This window comes from Galeopterus variegatus, unplaced genomic scaffold, assembly GCF_000696425.1.
Source record: "Galeopterus variegatus unplaced genomic scaffold, G_variegatus-3.0.2 Scaffold86, whole genome shotgun sequence".
Classification (NCBI taxonomy): domain Eukaryota; kingdom Metazoa; phylum Chordata; class Mammalia; order Dermoptera; family Cynocephalidae; genus Galeopterus; species Galeopterus variegatus.
The window spans coordinates 1,051,806-1,068,248 of NW_007726197.1; the positions used below are offsets into that span (position 1 = coordinate 1,051,806).

The 16,443-nt window shown below is 39.8% G+C and overlaps 1 protein-coding gene and 1 long non-coding RNA gene across 2 annotated transcripts in view; one reads left to right on the top strand and one right to left on the bottom strand.

Annotated features, from left to right (window-relative positions):
• LOC103596890 overlaps window positions 1-4,355 on the bottom strand; it is a 17,580-nt gene extending 13,225 nt beyond the window's left edge. Inside the window, exon 1 of the long non-coding RNA XR_551070.1 lies at window positions 4,289-4,355. This is a non-coding gene — a long non-coding RNA (uncharacterized LOC103596890). The remainder of the gene's footprint in view (window positions 1-4,288) is intronic.
• Window positions 4,356-4,915: 560 nt separating this feature from the next.
• RBBP5 (retinoblastoma binding protein 5) overlaps window positions 4,916-16,443 on the top strand; it is a 31,857-nt gene continuing 20,329 nt past the window's right edge. The window contains exons 1-2 of the mRNA XM_008580733.1: window positions 4,916-5,055; window positions 15,522-15,547. Of these exons, the coding sequence (XP_008578955.1) occupies window positions 5,037-5,055; window positions 15,522-15,547 (45 nt within the window). The 5' untranslated portion in view covers window positions 4,916-5,036. The remainder of the gene's footprint in view (window positions 5,056-15,521; window positions 15,548-16,443) is intronic.

Genomic DNA, 16,443 nt, shown 5'->3' on the forward strand with positions numbered 1-16,443 from the left:
TTTTTTTTTTTTTTTTTTTTTTTTTTTTTTTTTTTTTTTTTCTTTTTTTTTTTTTTTGATGTTTATTCATTGGGGCAGGGGGTTTCACAGTCCACAGGTTTGACACTATTGACTGACTAAGATGTTGCTGTGGTTGCCAATTTGATATGGCTACCTCAGTGACTGCTCAGTTGGCCACTAGTGCCTTGCATGTGTGGTTGCCTTGGGTCTTGGGCCTCTCCGGGGAGCCACCTCTCTGGTCAGCTTGGACTCTGCCGGGCTGCTGGATCATGGAGCGGTACCACAGGGTGTGTGGTCTCTGCTGAGCTTCCACCTCCCGTGCTGGACTTCTCCCTGTTCCATGCACTCTGGCCCAGGCTGCTGGGATTCGCCGAGGCACCGCAGAGCGTGTGGTCTCTGCAGAGCTTCCCCTTCCCCTGCAGGATGTCTCCCTGCTCTGTGCACATTAGGCTGGGCTTGGGATGGAGCCAGGTGGCGGCAGTGAAGCCTACCTGCTGCCGGATCGTGCAGCGGCAGCCCCCCCACAGGGCATGTGGACTCTATGGAGCTTCTATGTCCCTTGCTGGACATCTCTGTGCTCCGTACACTTTGGCCGGGCTGCTGGATCGCTTGGCAGCAGTGTGGTCCCTGTGGAGTTCCCGCCTCCCGTGCCAGACGTGTCCCTTCTCCGAGTGCACTAGGCCAGGCTGGGAATGGAGCCAGGTGACTCCGGTGAAGCCTACCTGCTGGATCATGCAGTGGTGGCCCCACAGGGTGTGTGTTTTCTGCAGAGCCTCCGCCTCCCTTGCCGTATGTCTCCCCATTCTGTGTGCACTGGGCTGGGCTTGGATTGGAGCCGGGTGGCAGCGGTGAAGCCTATCTGCCGGATCGTGTGACGGCGGCCCTGCAGGGCATGTGGTCTCCGTAGAGCTTCTGCCTCCCCTGCTGGACGTCTCCCTGTTCCATACGTGCTTGATGTTATGTTTTTATAGTTTAAATCAGTTGATTTGTGGGAGAGAGTGACGCTAGGGACCATCTATTCCGCCATTTTGACCGGAAGTTCTAAAACTGTGCAAGAGTTTTTCTACAATATATACCTAAAGGTGGAATTTCCTGGTTATAGTACATACACATGTATACAATTTCATATTCACTACATGATGACAAATAGTTTTCCAGTGTGGTTGTACTGACATTCTTTTCAGAGAATTCTCTCACAAGAATTTGGGGGCTCTCTTTTTAGTGTTGTCAACTTTGTGGTTGTAAGATGTCTCATTCTGGCTTTAATTTGCATTTTCCTGACTACTGATGAGACTGAACATCCTTTTCATATGTTATATTTGGTGGTCTCTTCTTTTAAAAAATGGATTTGTATTTCTTTATATATTCTGGATTGATCGTTTGAAGTTCTCCATGTGAGTAAGCCTCTACAACAGAGCCTCCCAGTTTCTGGAGTAGAGAGCCACATCAGAACTCTCCACAGCCTCCAGCAGACGAGTTTCCCCAGTGTTAGGGTTTTGGCATGGGATGAAGTGGGCTTCAGATTCTGTTTATAGAGCACCGAGGGTGGAGATATTCAGGAGATAAACTCTTCTCTTTCCCCTGCAAAAATATATTGCCAAATAGAACAGTTCTCTTTTCTTGAATTGCCTGTAGCTGGCTCTCTGAATTGTGTAACACACACATTAGAGAAAAAGAAAGAAAGTAAATCGGAGAAAAACTGAAAATCCCTTCATGGGTTTTGTAACAATATTTTCAAGGGTTTTAATTTTAATGTCGTCAGCTATATTAGCACCCAGTCTACAAAAATGATCACAATAATTACACTGGAGAGTCAGAGAATTGAGAGGAAACATGCCTGTTGTTTTCACATAATGTTTTTCTTTGTTGCTTTGTCTTTAGGCAAAGTTTTCCTTTGTTTCTGGAGAGCAGCAGCTGTAGGTTTTTCTCTTTCTTTTATTTTCTTATTTTTTGATGACTGGCAGGTATGGGGATCCAAAACCTTGACCTTGGTGTTATAACACCATGATCTAACCAACTGAGCTAACTGGCCAGCTCAGGTTTTCTTTCTTTAAAGTGATTTTGAATGGTTGAAACTGGTTTTAGAAATGGTTTTATAAGTTTTTTTCAGTTAGAAATGATACTCCCTTCTCTATCGTCTTCTAACCCAAATGGGTTTTGAGCATTCTCAGAGAGTGGCATTAGTTACAAATCTGTAGTCAGCTAAAGATGTTTTAGAATAGCATAAGCAAAAAGGGAATACTTTATAAAGTTCCAAGGATACTTAAGAGAAAGAGAGGATATTAACGAGTCATGTTCTTGGGAACCAATCAGATGCAGAAAGTATTGTCTTTGAATTGTTTATGAATCTCTGCTTTAATTTTCAACCTGTAGCCAACTACCATATTTTCCATCTAGTGTGAGCCAATAGCCCCTAATTCACATTATTCTCTTCAACAGATGTGTCAGACTGTGGGGTCCATTTAGTTCCCATTCCCAATTCTTGGGAGAGAAATCTAACTGGGTTCAGCTTGGGTCAGGGGCTTGCCCACAGACCAATCAACTGTGGCCAGGGGACAGGGTGCACTGTGTGAATGAAGCACCTCTTTCTGCACATTTGTGGCTGACAAGCAGAGGCATACTGGACTAGCTACATAATTTGCAAGACCCTGTGCAGAATGAAAATGTAGGGCTCCCTTGTTAAAAAATTTCAATATAGTTTCCAATATTTTGCAATTATAAACAATACTTAAAGGAAGAGCCTTGTGTATGTGTATTTTTCCATTGTTGGAGGTGTATCTTCAAGTGAATGTCATAGATATATATGCAGGGTCTTCAAAAAGCTCATGGAAAGGTTTGTATTATTTTTTAATTCTATTTTGCCATGAACTTTTGAAGTACCTTCAAATATCTTTCTTCCCTTCCAACCCTTCTTCTCTCCAGGGAATGCAGAACTGTGTTTATGTCGCTGTCTATGTTTCTTTTTTAGTTCTTACAATTTTTGAAGTCTGTAATCCCACTGACAATAGGTGTGGATTGTGATCAAGAGTACCTTTTCTGAGAAAGCCTTCACTCCCTCTTTCAGCCAATACAACTAAACAGTCTTTCCCATCCTTTCAAGTCTGTCTCGTACATCTCTTGAATGAATTGCCTTCGGATTGTGATCAAGAGTACCTTTTCTGAGAAAGCCTTCACTCCCTCTTTCAGCCAATACAACCAAACAGTCTTTCCCATCCTTTCAAGTCTGTCTCGTACATCTCTTGAATGAATTGCCTTCTTTCCCCCCCATTACTGTGTCTTTTATTCATGTCTTCCTCATTTCTCCACAGGATTACTGCAGTAAAATCCTAGTGACTTTTCACACCTCTAATAAATTCCTACTCTGCACTGTCCTTGAGTTTTACTTCTTAAACACCAATGTGATCCGTTATTCCTTGCTTAAAAATCCTACAAGATGAATATACCCCCTCCAAAAAATAGGCAAAGGACCTAAACAGGCTGCCTCACAGAAGAGAAAAATATACATTTATACGCGTGCAAAGTTGTTCATCCTTATTAAGAAATACATGTAACAACATTTTTTTTCATCTATAAAATGGGCAGAATTTAAGGGAATTGATAATTACAAATGATTGCAAGAGTATGCAGAAATACTCGTATTGTTGGTAGTCCAATATTTTGGATGGCATCTTGGCAATGTTTTGGGTATGTGAAGGAGTGCAAACTGCTTAACATTTTTGAGCCTCAATTATTGTATTAGGTTAAATGGTGCTAACCTACCCAATAGACTCAAGGAAGTGACACAATTTAGGGGAAAGTGATTTGTAACTAATAACTAATATTTACTGCGCGCTTGCTATTTTAGGTGCTTTATATGTTAACTCATTTAATCCTCACAATAATCCTGTAAGTACTATTATTATCACCCCTATTATACCTATTAGAAAACTGAGGCACAGAGGAGAAGATAGTGCTCAAGGGGTGGGGTTAGGGGTGGAGCTGGGATTACTGGCACTGTATCCACACACGGGGTCCAGCCCGAGTCCTATTTTCTGCGGCGAGCCTCCGCAGTTCTTCCCTTCTCCCACAGCATCTATAGTCGTTATTTGTTTCTATAAAACTTGCCCCTCCGTGAGCTACCATGAACTGGATTTCTCTAATCGACTTGTGTATCTCATCATCCCAGTTCTGTCTGACTGAGCGCCGGGGAACTCAGTCCACTTCTCATTCCCATTCTTTTTCACAGTGTCCTGGTCAAAGCTGGGTACACGTAAAACCTTAGATAAAGGCCTAACAAATAATATCGTACCTTTCTGCGGGATTAATGGCATATCTTCACAAATGTGAAATAATTGTCACGCGACTGACACAGATTCACGGCAACTACCCTACAGGTAGGACGAGTACGCGCCTTGACGACGTCAGCGGCGTTCCACACCCAAGCACTAGGGGCCGACCTTTCCCGCTTTCCTACGTCAGTAGGACTTGCCGGAACCTTTCTTGCGGAGTCCGCGGCAGCCCGTCCGGACAATACCGCTGAACGACGTCAGCGGCGTTCCACACCCAAGCACTAGGGGCCGACCTTTCCCGCTTTCCTACGTCAATAGGACTTGCCGGAACCTTTCTTGCGGAGTCCGCGGCAGCCCGTCCGGACAATACCGCTGAACGCACAACACGGCAGGGACTAGTAGGTTAACTATATGCCTAAAGACTTTAACGTACCTACATGTTCCCGGAGAAAATAGCCTTATGTCCTTGCACTTCTTAAAGTTCCGAGTGACGATAATGTTTATATGCCTTAACAAAGGCTATAATTAATTAATTCCGAGAGCGTGTATACTTCTTTTTGGTTAGGCATATATATGGACAGCCCACTTGAAACGAACAAGGAAGGCGGGGGAAGAAAGCGGAAGCCGCCGGGGCCTTCTAAGTCAGAAAGTCTCCGCAGCTTGCGGCAGGCTCTTCGCGGTGCTCCCACTTAGACGCACGACTTAGAAGCGACCGGGAGTGAAGGCGTTGCTGCCGGAGCTGAGACCGGGCGGCCGGAGTCCGCAGGGATGAACCTCGAGTTGCTAGGTGAGGAGGGCTATGGCTACTTCTTAGAAAAACCCACTGGAAAGGGGGGAACTCGGGCGGGAGGGGACTCAGGCTGCAACCTTAGGGACACTTTTCTACGACGGATCATTGGGCACACCTGATGTGGAGCAGCAGCAGCAGCAGGAGGAGGAAGCCCAGGTTCTGCCCGAGTAGAATGCATTCATTCCCTTTACCGAGGCCGCTTTCACATCAGTTGCGGAGCACCAGGGACATTTAGTTCTGACTTAGCTGAGATTACAAGGTCTCAGGTGCTGAAGTAGCCTAGAGCAGGTAGGACCAGAGCTGTTGGAGATGGAATCTGAGCAAATGAGGCATGGGGTGACGCTCTGGAAACTTGTCAGGGGATTGGGTGCCTGGACAAGTTAAATCTTTTTGTAGAAACGGGATGTCTAAGCCGGGGAGCTTGGGCATCTTCTAGTAGAAGTCTCATTGAACTGGTGGGAAAAGGATCAGAGGGTCGTGACGAGGCACTAAGTAAGTAAATAGCATAGTTGGCACTGTAATGCAGTTATCTTGACTTCCGACCTGAGGTTCTTATCTTCCGGGGACGGTGTGTAAAACACTGAGATGTGCATTACAGAGGCAGTTGCCTTTTGTCACTCTCTTTGAGACATTTCCTGTTTACCCCTTAACCAAGATTGTTTTAAAACTGTAGGTCCTTTCGTCTGGACTTTCATTAGTGACATTTAGCATGGCAGCCTACGGATGTCTGAGGTTTTCAAGAACTCCCGCACGACTTGCTGTCTTTAACGGCTGGTTTCTCTAGAAAAAGGAAGGAATCAGATGTGCTGACTGTTCAAAGCGCTCCAAAAATATTTAAGAAATGGTCTTTGCCTTTTAAGGAGTTTTTTTGCTAAGAGTTTTAAGTTTTTGGAGTTTAAGGTTATTATGTAAATAGCATAGGATATTGCAGAAAGTAGACAAGCCTATAAGAGTCATTATTAAGTGCTAAGAATGTTTAGAAGAGGGAGTGAATATCTTTGGGGCAGAGAAGAAAGGCAGGAAGAACAAACCCCAGAATACCTGTGGAGGAGTTGGAGGTTTGTTTTTGTTTGTTTTTGCGTCTGGCCAGTAGGGGGATCCAAACCTATGACCTTGATGTTATAAATAGCGCTCAAATCAATTGAGCTAACTGGCCAGCCCCTAGTTGGAGTTTTAAGAGGACATTTAAAGTTGGTAAAATATCAACAGGCTAAAGTTTGAAGATATGGGGAAGAATACTCACTAGGATTATGTTTGAGCTAAGACATCAGTGAAGGAACAGCTAACGGATTCTCCTGTTTGACCAGGTTGTGAGTACTGTGAATAAGAAAGAGAAGGCCAAGAGATGGGATTAGTACCCTCTGTTTCCTGGAGGCTCTTGAATGCCAACTGAAAAGTTTGTGCTTTTTAAGGAAAGTAGGGTAGATTCATTGAAGAGTTGTGACTCGTAAGTAACTCATTTGAAGCTATGATTTTGTAAGGTTTATCTGACAGCAATGTGTAGTTGAATCTTGGAGGGGTGTGAAACCAGTTTGAAGGGCTGGAGTAGAGGAGTGATAAGCAAGGCCTGCACTAGGAAATGAAAATGAAAGACATTGAGGAGTTATAGGTGACAGAATTTGAGAACTGATTGCAAATAGTAGTGGTAAGGAAGACAGTGAAGTGAAAAATGATGGGAGCTAATAATGATGCTATGGATAAAATTCATGGAGTTAGCTTTGGACATGTTGAGTGTGGATCTAGGGTTCAGGAGACAGGTTTGGATTTATGAGAGATTTGTAATCCTACAGGTGGGCTAATTAAAACCTGGTGAGTAGATGACATGACCAAGGGAGAAGAGGGGAGGGGCAGAAAAGTAAATTGTCAAGAACAGAATCTTGGATAATTACCTATATTTAGAGGACAAGAGGAAGAATAAATGATGATGATAATAAATTAGCTAACAGTTGTATAGTACTTATGAGGTAGGTACGTTTTCAAGTGCCTTATATGTATTTATCCATGTAGAGGTAGAAGAGAATACAGGTTGTTGTGGTACCTTCCCATAGAAGCCAATTGTAGAGCAGTTGGAGGTGAGAGCTGAGAAAGGACTGCTCTGTTTAGTCCTTGGCAGCTTGGGGTCCCTCAGCAACTTGAGCAGAAACCAGATTACAATGATTTTAGGAGGATATGGGAGATGAAATAGAGGCAGAGAGTTGATTTTTATTTAAGTTAGGGATGGAGGAAAGGTTAGAGGCTAGTACTTTAAAAGAGATAGCAGGGTCTTGGGAAAGATTTTTCTTGAATGATACAAAAGATTCATGAGGGAGAAACTTAGGAAGGAATATTTAGCAGTGGAAAGTTAGACAATTTAAACAAGGCCTGGAAATAAAGGAAAACAACAACAAAAGGAATTAAAACACACACACAAATTAAGAGGCCTGGATCAAAAAGATAAAAACTTCTGTGGAAATGACTGAATTTTCAAGAGAGAAAGTTAATGATTGCAAATAAAAAAGAGAAAGGAACAGAAGTGATGTGATTGTGGGAGCATACTAAAGGACATCTGGCCAGAGAAAGGAAATGAATGTGTTCTTATTGTGGTGACTCAAATGGCCTATAGGCAAGAACGCTAATTTTACTTTTGCAACCACTTTTGAACCCCTGTTGTGTATTGGGCATATGCACTGGGGATACTAAGTTAAATAAGACAGTTTTTCAAACTTATTTTTTACCACAGCTCACAGTAAGAAATATATTTTCTTTCTTTTTTTTTTTTTCCTTTTTGTCTTTTTTACTGACCGGTAATGGGATCGCAACCCTTGGTGTTGCGCCCGTACTGGGGACCGACAACGGGATCGCAACCCTCGGTGTTGCGCCCGCACCGCGCTCAGCCAGTGAGCGGGAACCGGTCTCCACATGGGATCTGATCTCCACATGGGATCCGAACCCTCGGCGGGAGCGCCGCCGCACTCCCAAGTGGCGCACTCTCCAGTGCGCCACTGGGCCAGCCCTAAGAAATATATTTTCTATCACGACTCATTATACATACATACCTGTATAACTCAGTTTCTCAAAATTATGCTTAACCCTTGTTATGCTCAATGCCCTTTGATATTTTCTGTTTGAATCTATTAAAAAACTTGTTATGACTCACTATATTGATTTATCTATTTATGGTGAATTGAGTCTTACCGTTTGAAAAATACTGAAATAAGATACTACCTTTGCCCTGTATAAAGACATACATAGAACATGGAGGAGAGACAAACATAAGCAAGTAACTGTGGAATCATAATAAATGAATGCATTATGGGAATCCAGCTGAAAGAGCAATTAAGAGCAATTCTGCATTGTTTGGGGGTCTGGCAGTAGAATTTGGGGATGATTTTGTAGAGGAAGTGCCACTTAACCCACACATTAAAGATGCAGTAGGATTTTCCAGAGGGCCAAGTGGGAGATGGTAATTTCCAGCAGAGAGAACAGCAGGGGCAACAGCTCTGAGGCATGAATGTGTGTGGTATGTTCAGGAAATGGTCAGTAGCCTGTAGCTGGTGCTTAGGGTGGGTTACCTGAGTTCCTATACTAGGTGCTGATGGGAATTAGCCAAAAATAAAATGGAAAATACTGGTTGGGACCAAATTGAAATTACTTTTTGAAATTATGCTTAGGAGATTTGTATATTGTTTAGCAAAGAAGGTTTTTAAGCAGCTGAGTGACATTATGTGATTTGGGGCTTAGAAAGTTGGCTCTGGCAGCTTTATAAAAGATTGATTGAGGTATGGAAGACTGGAGTTAAGGAAATGTAGTAATTATGGTAGTGATGGGATGTGGGTAGAGTGGAATCAATTATCTAGACATCTGCAAGTTGCATTTCTCTGAAAGAAATACTGACAGTGTCATCTCTTGTTAGATAGGCAGAATGGAAACTGCTACTCTGGAACTAAACTATCACAATAGGGAAGAATTTGTTGGCAAGTAGAAATTAATAGGACTATTGGGAGAAAAGGTCCATGAAATTTTACAGCTCATGGCAATCATGTCTCTAAGGAGGTGGATGTTCAGTAATTCAGAGAATAGATGTTATTCTGTGTCATGAGACTGGGAGGAGGAAAGCTTGAGAGGCCCGGAAGCCTAAAAGGCAGTTTGGAGAAAGGATCCTCAGCAGGAAGAAAAGGAGGAGGTACTTGAGGAAGCTGGTGTGATTGTGCTGAAAGCTGTCCAAGCTCAGATTCCAAAAAGGCACGTATAAAAGAGGGCCACATATTAGGTGAACAGATGAGGGTGGCATGGGCTTTTAGCAATAGTGGTAGGAAAGCTAGTGAGACTCAAAGCCAAGATTGTAAAAATGAGGCAATAAGAAGGGTCCTCAATGTTATGTGGAGCATGAAGAACAAGGTTGTCTCCTGTTTGGCTGGATGGTGCAACCCCAGGTTCATTCATTCAACACTCTGACAAATAACTTTTATGTGCTTACTATGGACTTTGTAGGCAGAGGGGAAGTGGAATGCTTAAAGTCTTATTTTTCTTTTGCTTTCTCTAGCAAAAAGGATGATATTTTTTGGAACAAATAGGATAAAGTGAAGTTGCTAAGAAAAGCCCTCAGTAGATAAGAGATTTTAGGCAGGTTGTTTAGCTCACATTGCTTGGTTGATTGACATTCCGTGGCCCTGAAGGAGCTTGCACGTTAAGTTGGTGCTCTTTGAGGATTTGAGGAGAAAGGTGCTGAAAGGAGATGGGCAAATTTTGACTTTCAGTAAAGGACAAGTGTGTTTTGCAAATCATAGACTAGTAAACTTGAGGTCAGATTCAGGCAAGATTCTAGAGGCTTTTTAGTGTAGTTGTATTTAAGAATATGGTTTCTGAGTCAGGTCCCAATTTTGCCAGTTTTTAACCATATGAACTTGGGAAATGACAATCTTTAAGCATAACTTTCTTCATCTGTGGAATGGGTTATCATAGTACCCACTTAATAGTGGATTTTGAGAATTGAATGAGATAATATGTTTATAATTCTAGTATAGGGTCTGGCACATAAACATTCAGTGAGTGGTAGCTGTTAATAGTAAAGGAGATTTGAGCACTTCAAAGAAATGTTGAGACAGTATGAGTTTTTGTCTGGAAAGGCCCATGGGTTTTTGACTTCCCTATATGTTAACTAGAGTTTATCCTTTTATACCTTTTTCCTTGCTCATATAAACATATTTACACATAAATTTGTAAGGGCTTTGTTTTTGCTTTTTACTGAAATAGGTGCTCTCTTTTTTGTACACATTATTTGCAAATTGCTTTTTTCATTTAACACTGTAAGATACTATTTCTACACAATGAGGAGATAATAGAGCTAATAATTTTAATTGATTCATACAGATACTCATGTGATATTTAATTTTAGCTTAACTATGAATGCCGTTTTTTAAAAAGTGTGTTTTTTTCCCCTTGCTTCCTCTCTTCATTGTTCATAGTCCCATAAATCTCCTTCCGTATTTCTCTCCATGCTCTTTTACTTGTGTGTGTACATACACGTTTACAAAAATGAGATCATATTATATATACTTTGTGTCTTGCTTTTTTACCCCCCATTTATTGACACTAATGGAAAATTTCTGAGAGAAATAGTATAATCATCTATATTTAAATATAACATAATTCATTCAGTCATTCCACTATTAATGGGCATTTACCTTGTATCCAGTTTTGGGGGAGGGGGGCTTTCTTTTCTTTTTTTGTTACCAGGAACAATACATTAAAAATCCCGCTTGTTTACATCCATGGAGATTAGGCTTCCAGTTGTAGGTTTGCTGAGATGAAGACTATGTATATTTATGCTTTTAATAGACTTCTTTTTCAAAAGGTTGTAACAGTTCCCATTTTTATAGGCACTGTATATGAAAGTATCCTTTGCCCACTTTCCTCCTGCCCCCACCAAGCAGTAAGTGCTGTCTCTTAAATGTTCCTTTCTGGTGGATGATAGTGGCATTTCATTTATAATTTGATTTATATTTCTTTGACTACGGCCGAGTTTGATCATGTTTCCCTTTGTGTAGAGGCCATCTGATTTTTATCTACTGTGACTTGCTTATTCATATATTTTATTTTGGTTGTCTTTTCTTACTAATGTATAAACTTGCTTTATAATATGGATATATCAACTTTTTTTTTTTTTCCTTTTTGTCTTTTTTCGTGACCGGTAACGGGATCGCAGGGGGGGGGGGGGGGGGGGCACCGCACTCAGCCAGTGAGCGGACCGGTCTCTACATGGGATCCGAACCCTCGGCGGGAGCGCCACCGCGCTCCCAAGCGCCGCACTCTACCGAGTGCGCCACCGGGCCGGCCCTGGATTTATCAACTCTTATCTGTCATCTGAATTGCAGATTTTTTTCTAAATCTTTTTACTGTTGATGGGAACTTTTAGCATGCAGAATGTTCTAATTTTTATATAATCAAATATATTTCTCTTTTAGAGCTTTTGGTTTTCCTCTCTTGGTTGAGGTATTCCCTGCCTTAGTTTATATGTATGTGGTCTCCTAGATTTTCTTTTAAGATTTTTGCTTTCTAAAAACATTTCTTTAATTTACCTGGTTAGTTTATATGTATGTGGTCTCCTAGATTTTCTTTTAAGATTTTTGCTTTCTAAAAACATTAATTTACCTGAAATTTATTTTTATATGTGATATGCAAGAAGAATTGTAACATTTTTTTCCTTCTCAATAGGAAGTTGTCCATCCCTATGTATTAAATAAATTCCCCACTAAATTGAAATGCCATCTTTATCATATGTCAATGGCCTTAATGTACATTAAATTTTAAAAAAATATTTGTCTTTAATCTATCTGGAATTGCATAAACTTATTAATTTTTTGGAGAAAGTCATTAAGCTTTTCCATCCAACAATGTAGACTGGCTTTTCATTTGTTTAGACTTTATGACCTTAACTAAGATTTTTATAGTTTTCTTCATACATATCCTGTGTCTTCCTTATTATATTTTTTGCCTTAAATATTTTATGCTTATAGCATTGTGAGTGGAATTTACCCCTTCGTTTCCACTTCTGGGTACTAATTGCTAATGTAAAGAAAGACTGTTAATGTTTGAATATTTCTCTTGTATCAACCACCTTACTTTATTTTCTTATTACTTTGGGTAGTTTTTTAAATTACAGTTTATTGTATTTTCTAGATATTTAGTGATATCAGCGAGAGAAACTTTTATCTCCTTACATTTAATGTTTAAACCAATTATTTTATTTTCTCATTCCTTTGGCTAGACCCTCCAAGATGATATTGACTAATAATATCATCTTGCTCATATTAATTGAAATTTTTTTTTTTCCCTTTTTGTCTTTTTTCGTGACCGGTAACGGGATCGCAACCCTCGGTGTCGCGCCCGTACCGCAACCGGCATCGGGATCACAACCCTCAGTGTCGCGCCCGCACCGCGTTCAGCCAGTGAGCGGACTGGTCTCTATATGGGATCCGAACCCTCGGCGGGAGTACCGCCGCACTCCCAAGCACCGTACTCAACCGAGTGTGCCACCGGGCCGGCCCTGAAATGGTTTTAATATTTCACTTTTTGGAATGATATTGTTTGTATTTTTGGTAAATAGTTTTTGAAAATCAGTTATGTAGTCTTCTGTTCCTTTTATTAGAAATGGCTAGGTTTTAGTAAATGTTTTTTCAGCGTCTATTAATAGGATTGTATGGTTTTTTGACATTCTTGACTAACAATTTACATTAGAGTGCATTGTGCTATGAAGATGTTTGGAGTGGTCTTGCCATAATACTGTTGGAAATGGCTAGGTTTTAGTAAATGTTTTTTCAGCGTCTATTAATAGGATTGTATGGTTTTTTAACATTCTTGACTAACAATTTACATTAGAGTGCATTGTGCTATGAAGATGTTTGGAGTGGTCTTGCCATAATACTGTTGTTTTTTTTTTTTTCCTGCTATGCTATAATGCCTTCTTATATGGTAGAATAACAAACTCCAGATTCTTTGTGGTTCGCATTTAGTTATATACTGCTAGAAATTACTTTTTAAGTGCAGAATCTAAAGGTGAAATGCCATGTACTATTTATATTCTTAAGTGAAAGGAGCTCTTACTTTCTGTACTGTTTTTATTAGGTTTTGGTGTCAGAGTTATGTTGGCTTTATAAGAAACTAATCTTTTTTTCCTGCTCAGAAATAGTTTGAGTAACATAAATAATGATCTGCTCCTTGAAATTTAGGAGAAATTGCCCATCAAACTATATGGGTCTACTTCTTTTTTTTTCAGGTGATAGGTCTTGAACACCTTTTCAGTGTGTTCTTTATTCATTCATCCAGTCAATAATTTTTCTTCTGTAATCACTTTTGGAAATGTATATTTTGCTATAAAAGTTATTTGTTTTTTGAGTTACCAAGCGTATTACAAAGTCAAATCTCTCTTATAGTTTGTTTTAATTGAGCAGGGTTTAGTTCTGTTTGGCATCGGCGTCTTCGGGCATCTTCCCCCATACCTCCTCATGATCTGAAACTAAGTATCGTTAATCCAATTATAGCACAAAATGGTAGCTGGTGGAAGGATGGGGAATGTCAAACTGGTCTTGAGCGTTCTCTGAGGAAATGGCCTTGCACTCCCATAACCCTAGTTGACAGAGTTCTTGCTTAGGTCCTTCAACCAGAGTGCCCCAAACTAGCTTAGTCTATTTTATGTGTCACTTTTTGCTCCTTTAAACTCCTTAACCCTGTTAACTAGAACGACCCCACAAAAAAGAAAAGAACAAACCATCCCAAAACATAAAAACAAATACAGGATATTCTGTGTTAAAACTGGCGTTAAAATGACCCTGGATTCTGGATTCTCTCAGAACCTTATGTGTGATTTTCCCTTCTCCCAATACAGCAAGTTTTATTCTGTTCCTTCCTGAGTACTATATATTTTTAGGTTGTATGTGTTTTGTTTTGTTTTTTAAACAAACCTTAAAGATGTGAATATATAAGCATATAAAAACATATGGAAGCTTTTACCTTGGTGAGTGAGTTGGAGGAGAGAAACTATCATTTTTTAATTATACATTTCTATATTACATGTATAACTTTAGTAATACTAAAAATATTCTTTCAAAAAAGCCTATCTTGTTATGATTTCAGCATTTCCTTTCATTCTTTTCTTTCATAATTGAACTCAGTCAGTCACCTTAAGTCTGGTCATGGTAGATAAGTCAAATTATTTACCTTTTCTGGCAATTATTGACCTTTATTTTCATGTTTCTTTCAGTTTTCTTAACTGTAGGGCCTGTGTTTCTTTTGATTAGTTTTAAGGTTTTTCACTCTTTAGTTTTCTATTAAGTTTTATAAAAAACAAAATGCAATAAAACTGCTTTTCAAACTTTTTAAAAAGCAGTGGACTGCTTTTTTAAATGAAGTCTTATTTGGACACCCTATATGTAAAACAACTTAATTGGACCTGTAGTTCTCAGAGTATAGTTTTATAAACCACTGTAATAAAATATTTAGGTAGTTAAATAAACAACACTGACAGTGATTGTGCTGCTGCCAAAATTAATATTCTGACAAGCAGGCAGTATCATACCATCATACTGTAGCTCGAAATGTTTATTGCTAATGTACAAATACCATATTTAATAGGGGAAATGCATTCAGGGATGTCTGTACCCATGTGCTGTTTGCTTAAGAATTGACTAGAGGGAATTACATGTTTAATGAACTACCAGATTATGTTACAACCTAAATGATTTTATTAGTCAGGAAGGGGAGTGATCGCTGCTGGTTGGCTGCTATTAATAAAAGTTTCAGAGAGTAGCTGGGACTTAAGATAATTTGGCTGATTTGATTCTTGCCTTCCCTTGCTCTTCATTTTAGTAAATATGGAAATAAATTGTGAAATGCCCAGAGGATGTGAGAGGACTTTTGCTAGACTTGGATATGTTAACAGTTCTCAAGCTTTTTGGTCTCGGAATCCCTTTATACTTTTAAGAAATTGAGGACCCCCAAAGAGCTTTTCTTTATGAAGGTTATATCAAGCGATGTTTACCAATTTAGAAGTTAAAACTGAGATATTTTTAAAGCTTATTATTTTAAAATAATCATAATAAACTCATTACTTATATATATAAACAGTTATTTTATTTTTGAAAACAAAACATAGTGAGAAGAATGACATTGTTTTACATTTTTACAAATCTCTTTAATGTTTGCCTAAATAGAAGTTGGCTGGATTCTCACATCTGCTTTTGCATTCACTGTGTTGCAATATCCACAGGTCATTAGTCTCAGGAAAACTCATCTGTACACTTATGAGATAATGAGAGTAAAAAAGGCAAGTATCATCTTAGTAAGATAATGAAAACAGGTACAGCCTCATGGAGCCCCTGAAAGAGCATCAGTTTCCCCCTTCACTTAGCCAGCCATTGTTCATGAGCTGTATGATCCTTGGTATGTGACACATATTCCATCAACTCTCTTTCTTTGCTTCGTTGCAGAGTCTTTTGGGCAGAACTATCCTGAGGTAAGACTATACTTTTGTCATGATTTTAGGAACATGCTAACTATCTAGTATTTATGTTTGATTGGAAAATGCTTTTTGATCCTTGTTTTTTGACAAAGGAGCATTAAGTGTATAATACAGCTTTTGCAATGATAAGGAACTAAATGTTTAATTTTGAGCAAGGGGGGAAATAGATATGCAGTATTGGCTGGAAATCTCACCATGATGTTCTAAGTCTTGCTGTTTATTTCCGTTTAAATGAAAAAAAACCTTTAATTGAAGGGTTTTCATAAACAGTACCACCATCTGTACGTAGATTTTATTCTGTGTTTTCCTAACTTTGATCAATGTTTTTACATAGTAATAATCAATATGTATATGTGCCTTTTATTTTATTTTTTTCTTATTGATGGCTGGCCTGTACAGGGATCCAAACTCTTGACCTTGGCATTATCAACACCATGCTGTCCCAAGTGAGCCACCAGCCAGCCCCCACGTGTGCTTTACTTTTTTTTTTTTGTCTTTTTTTTCGGGTCCGGCAACGGATCGCAACCCTCAGTGTTGCCCCCGTACCGGACCGGGGACCGGCAACGGGATTGCAACCCTCGGTGCTGCTCCCGCGCCTCGCCCAGCCAGTGAGCAGGAACCGGTCTGTATGTGGGATCCGAACCCTCGGGCGGGAGCGCCGCTGCGCTTCCCAAGCGGCGCACTTATCCAGTGCGCCACCGGGCCGGCCCGTGCTTTACTTTTTTAAATGTAAAAATATTTTCAACACTCGAATATATTTCAGAATAATCATTATAATTATTTTAAATGACTTGATATTGATAGAATTTGACTTCCCTAATGTTACATATATAGGCTATTCAGAGCTTTTTGTTTTAAATTATTTTTCTTGGAATAAATTCCCAGAATTA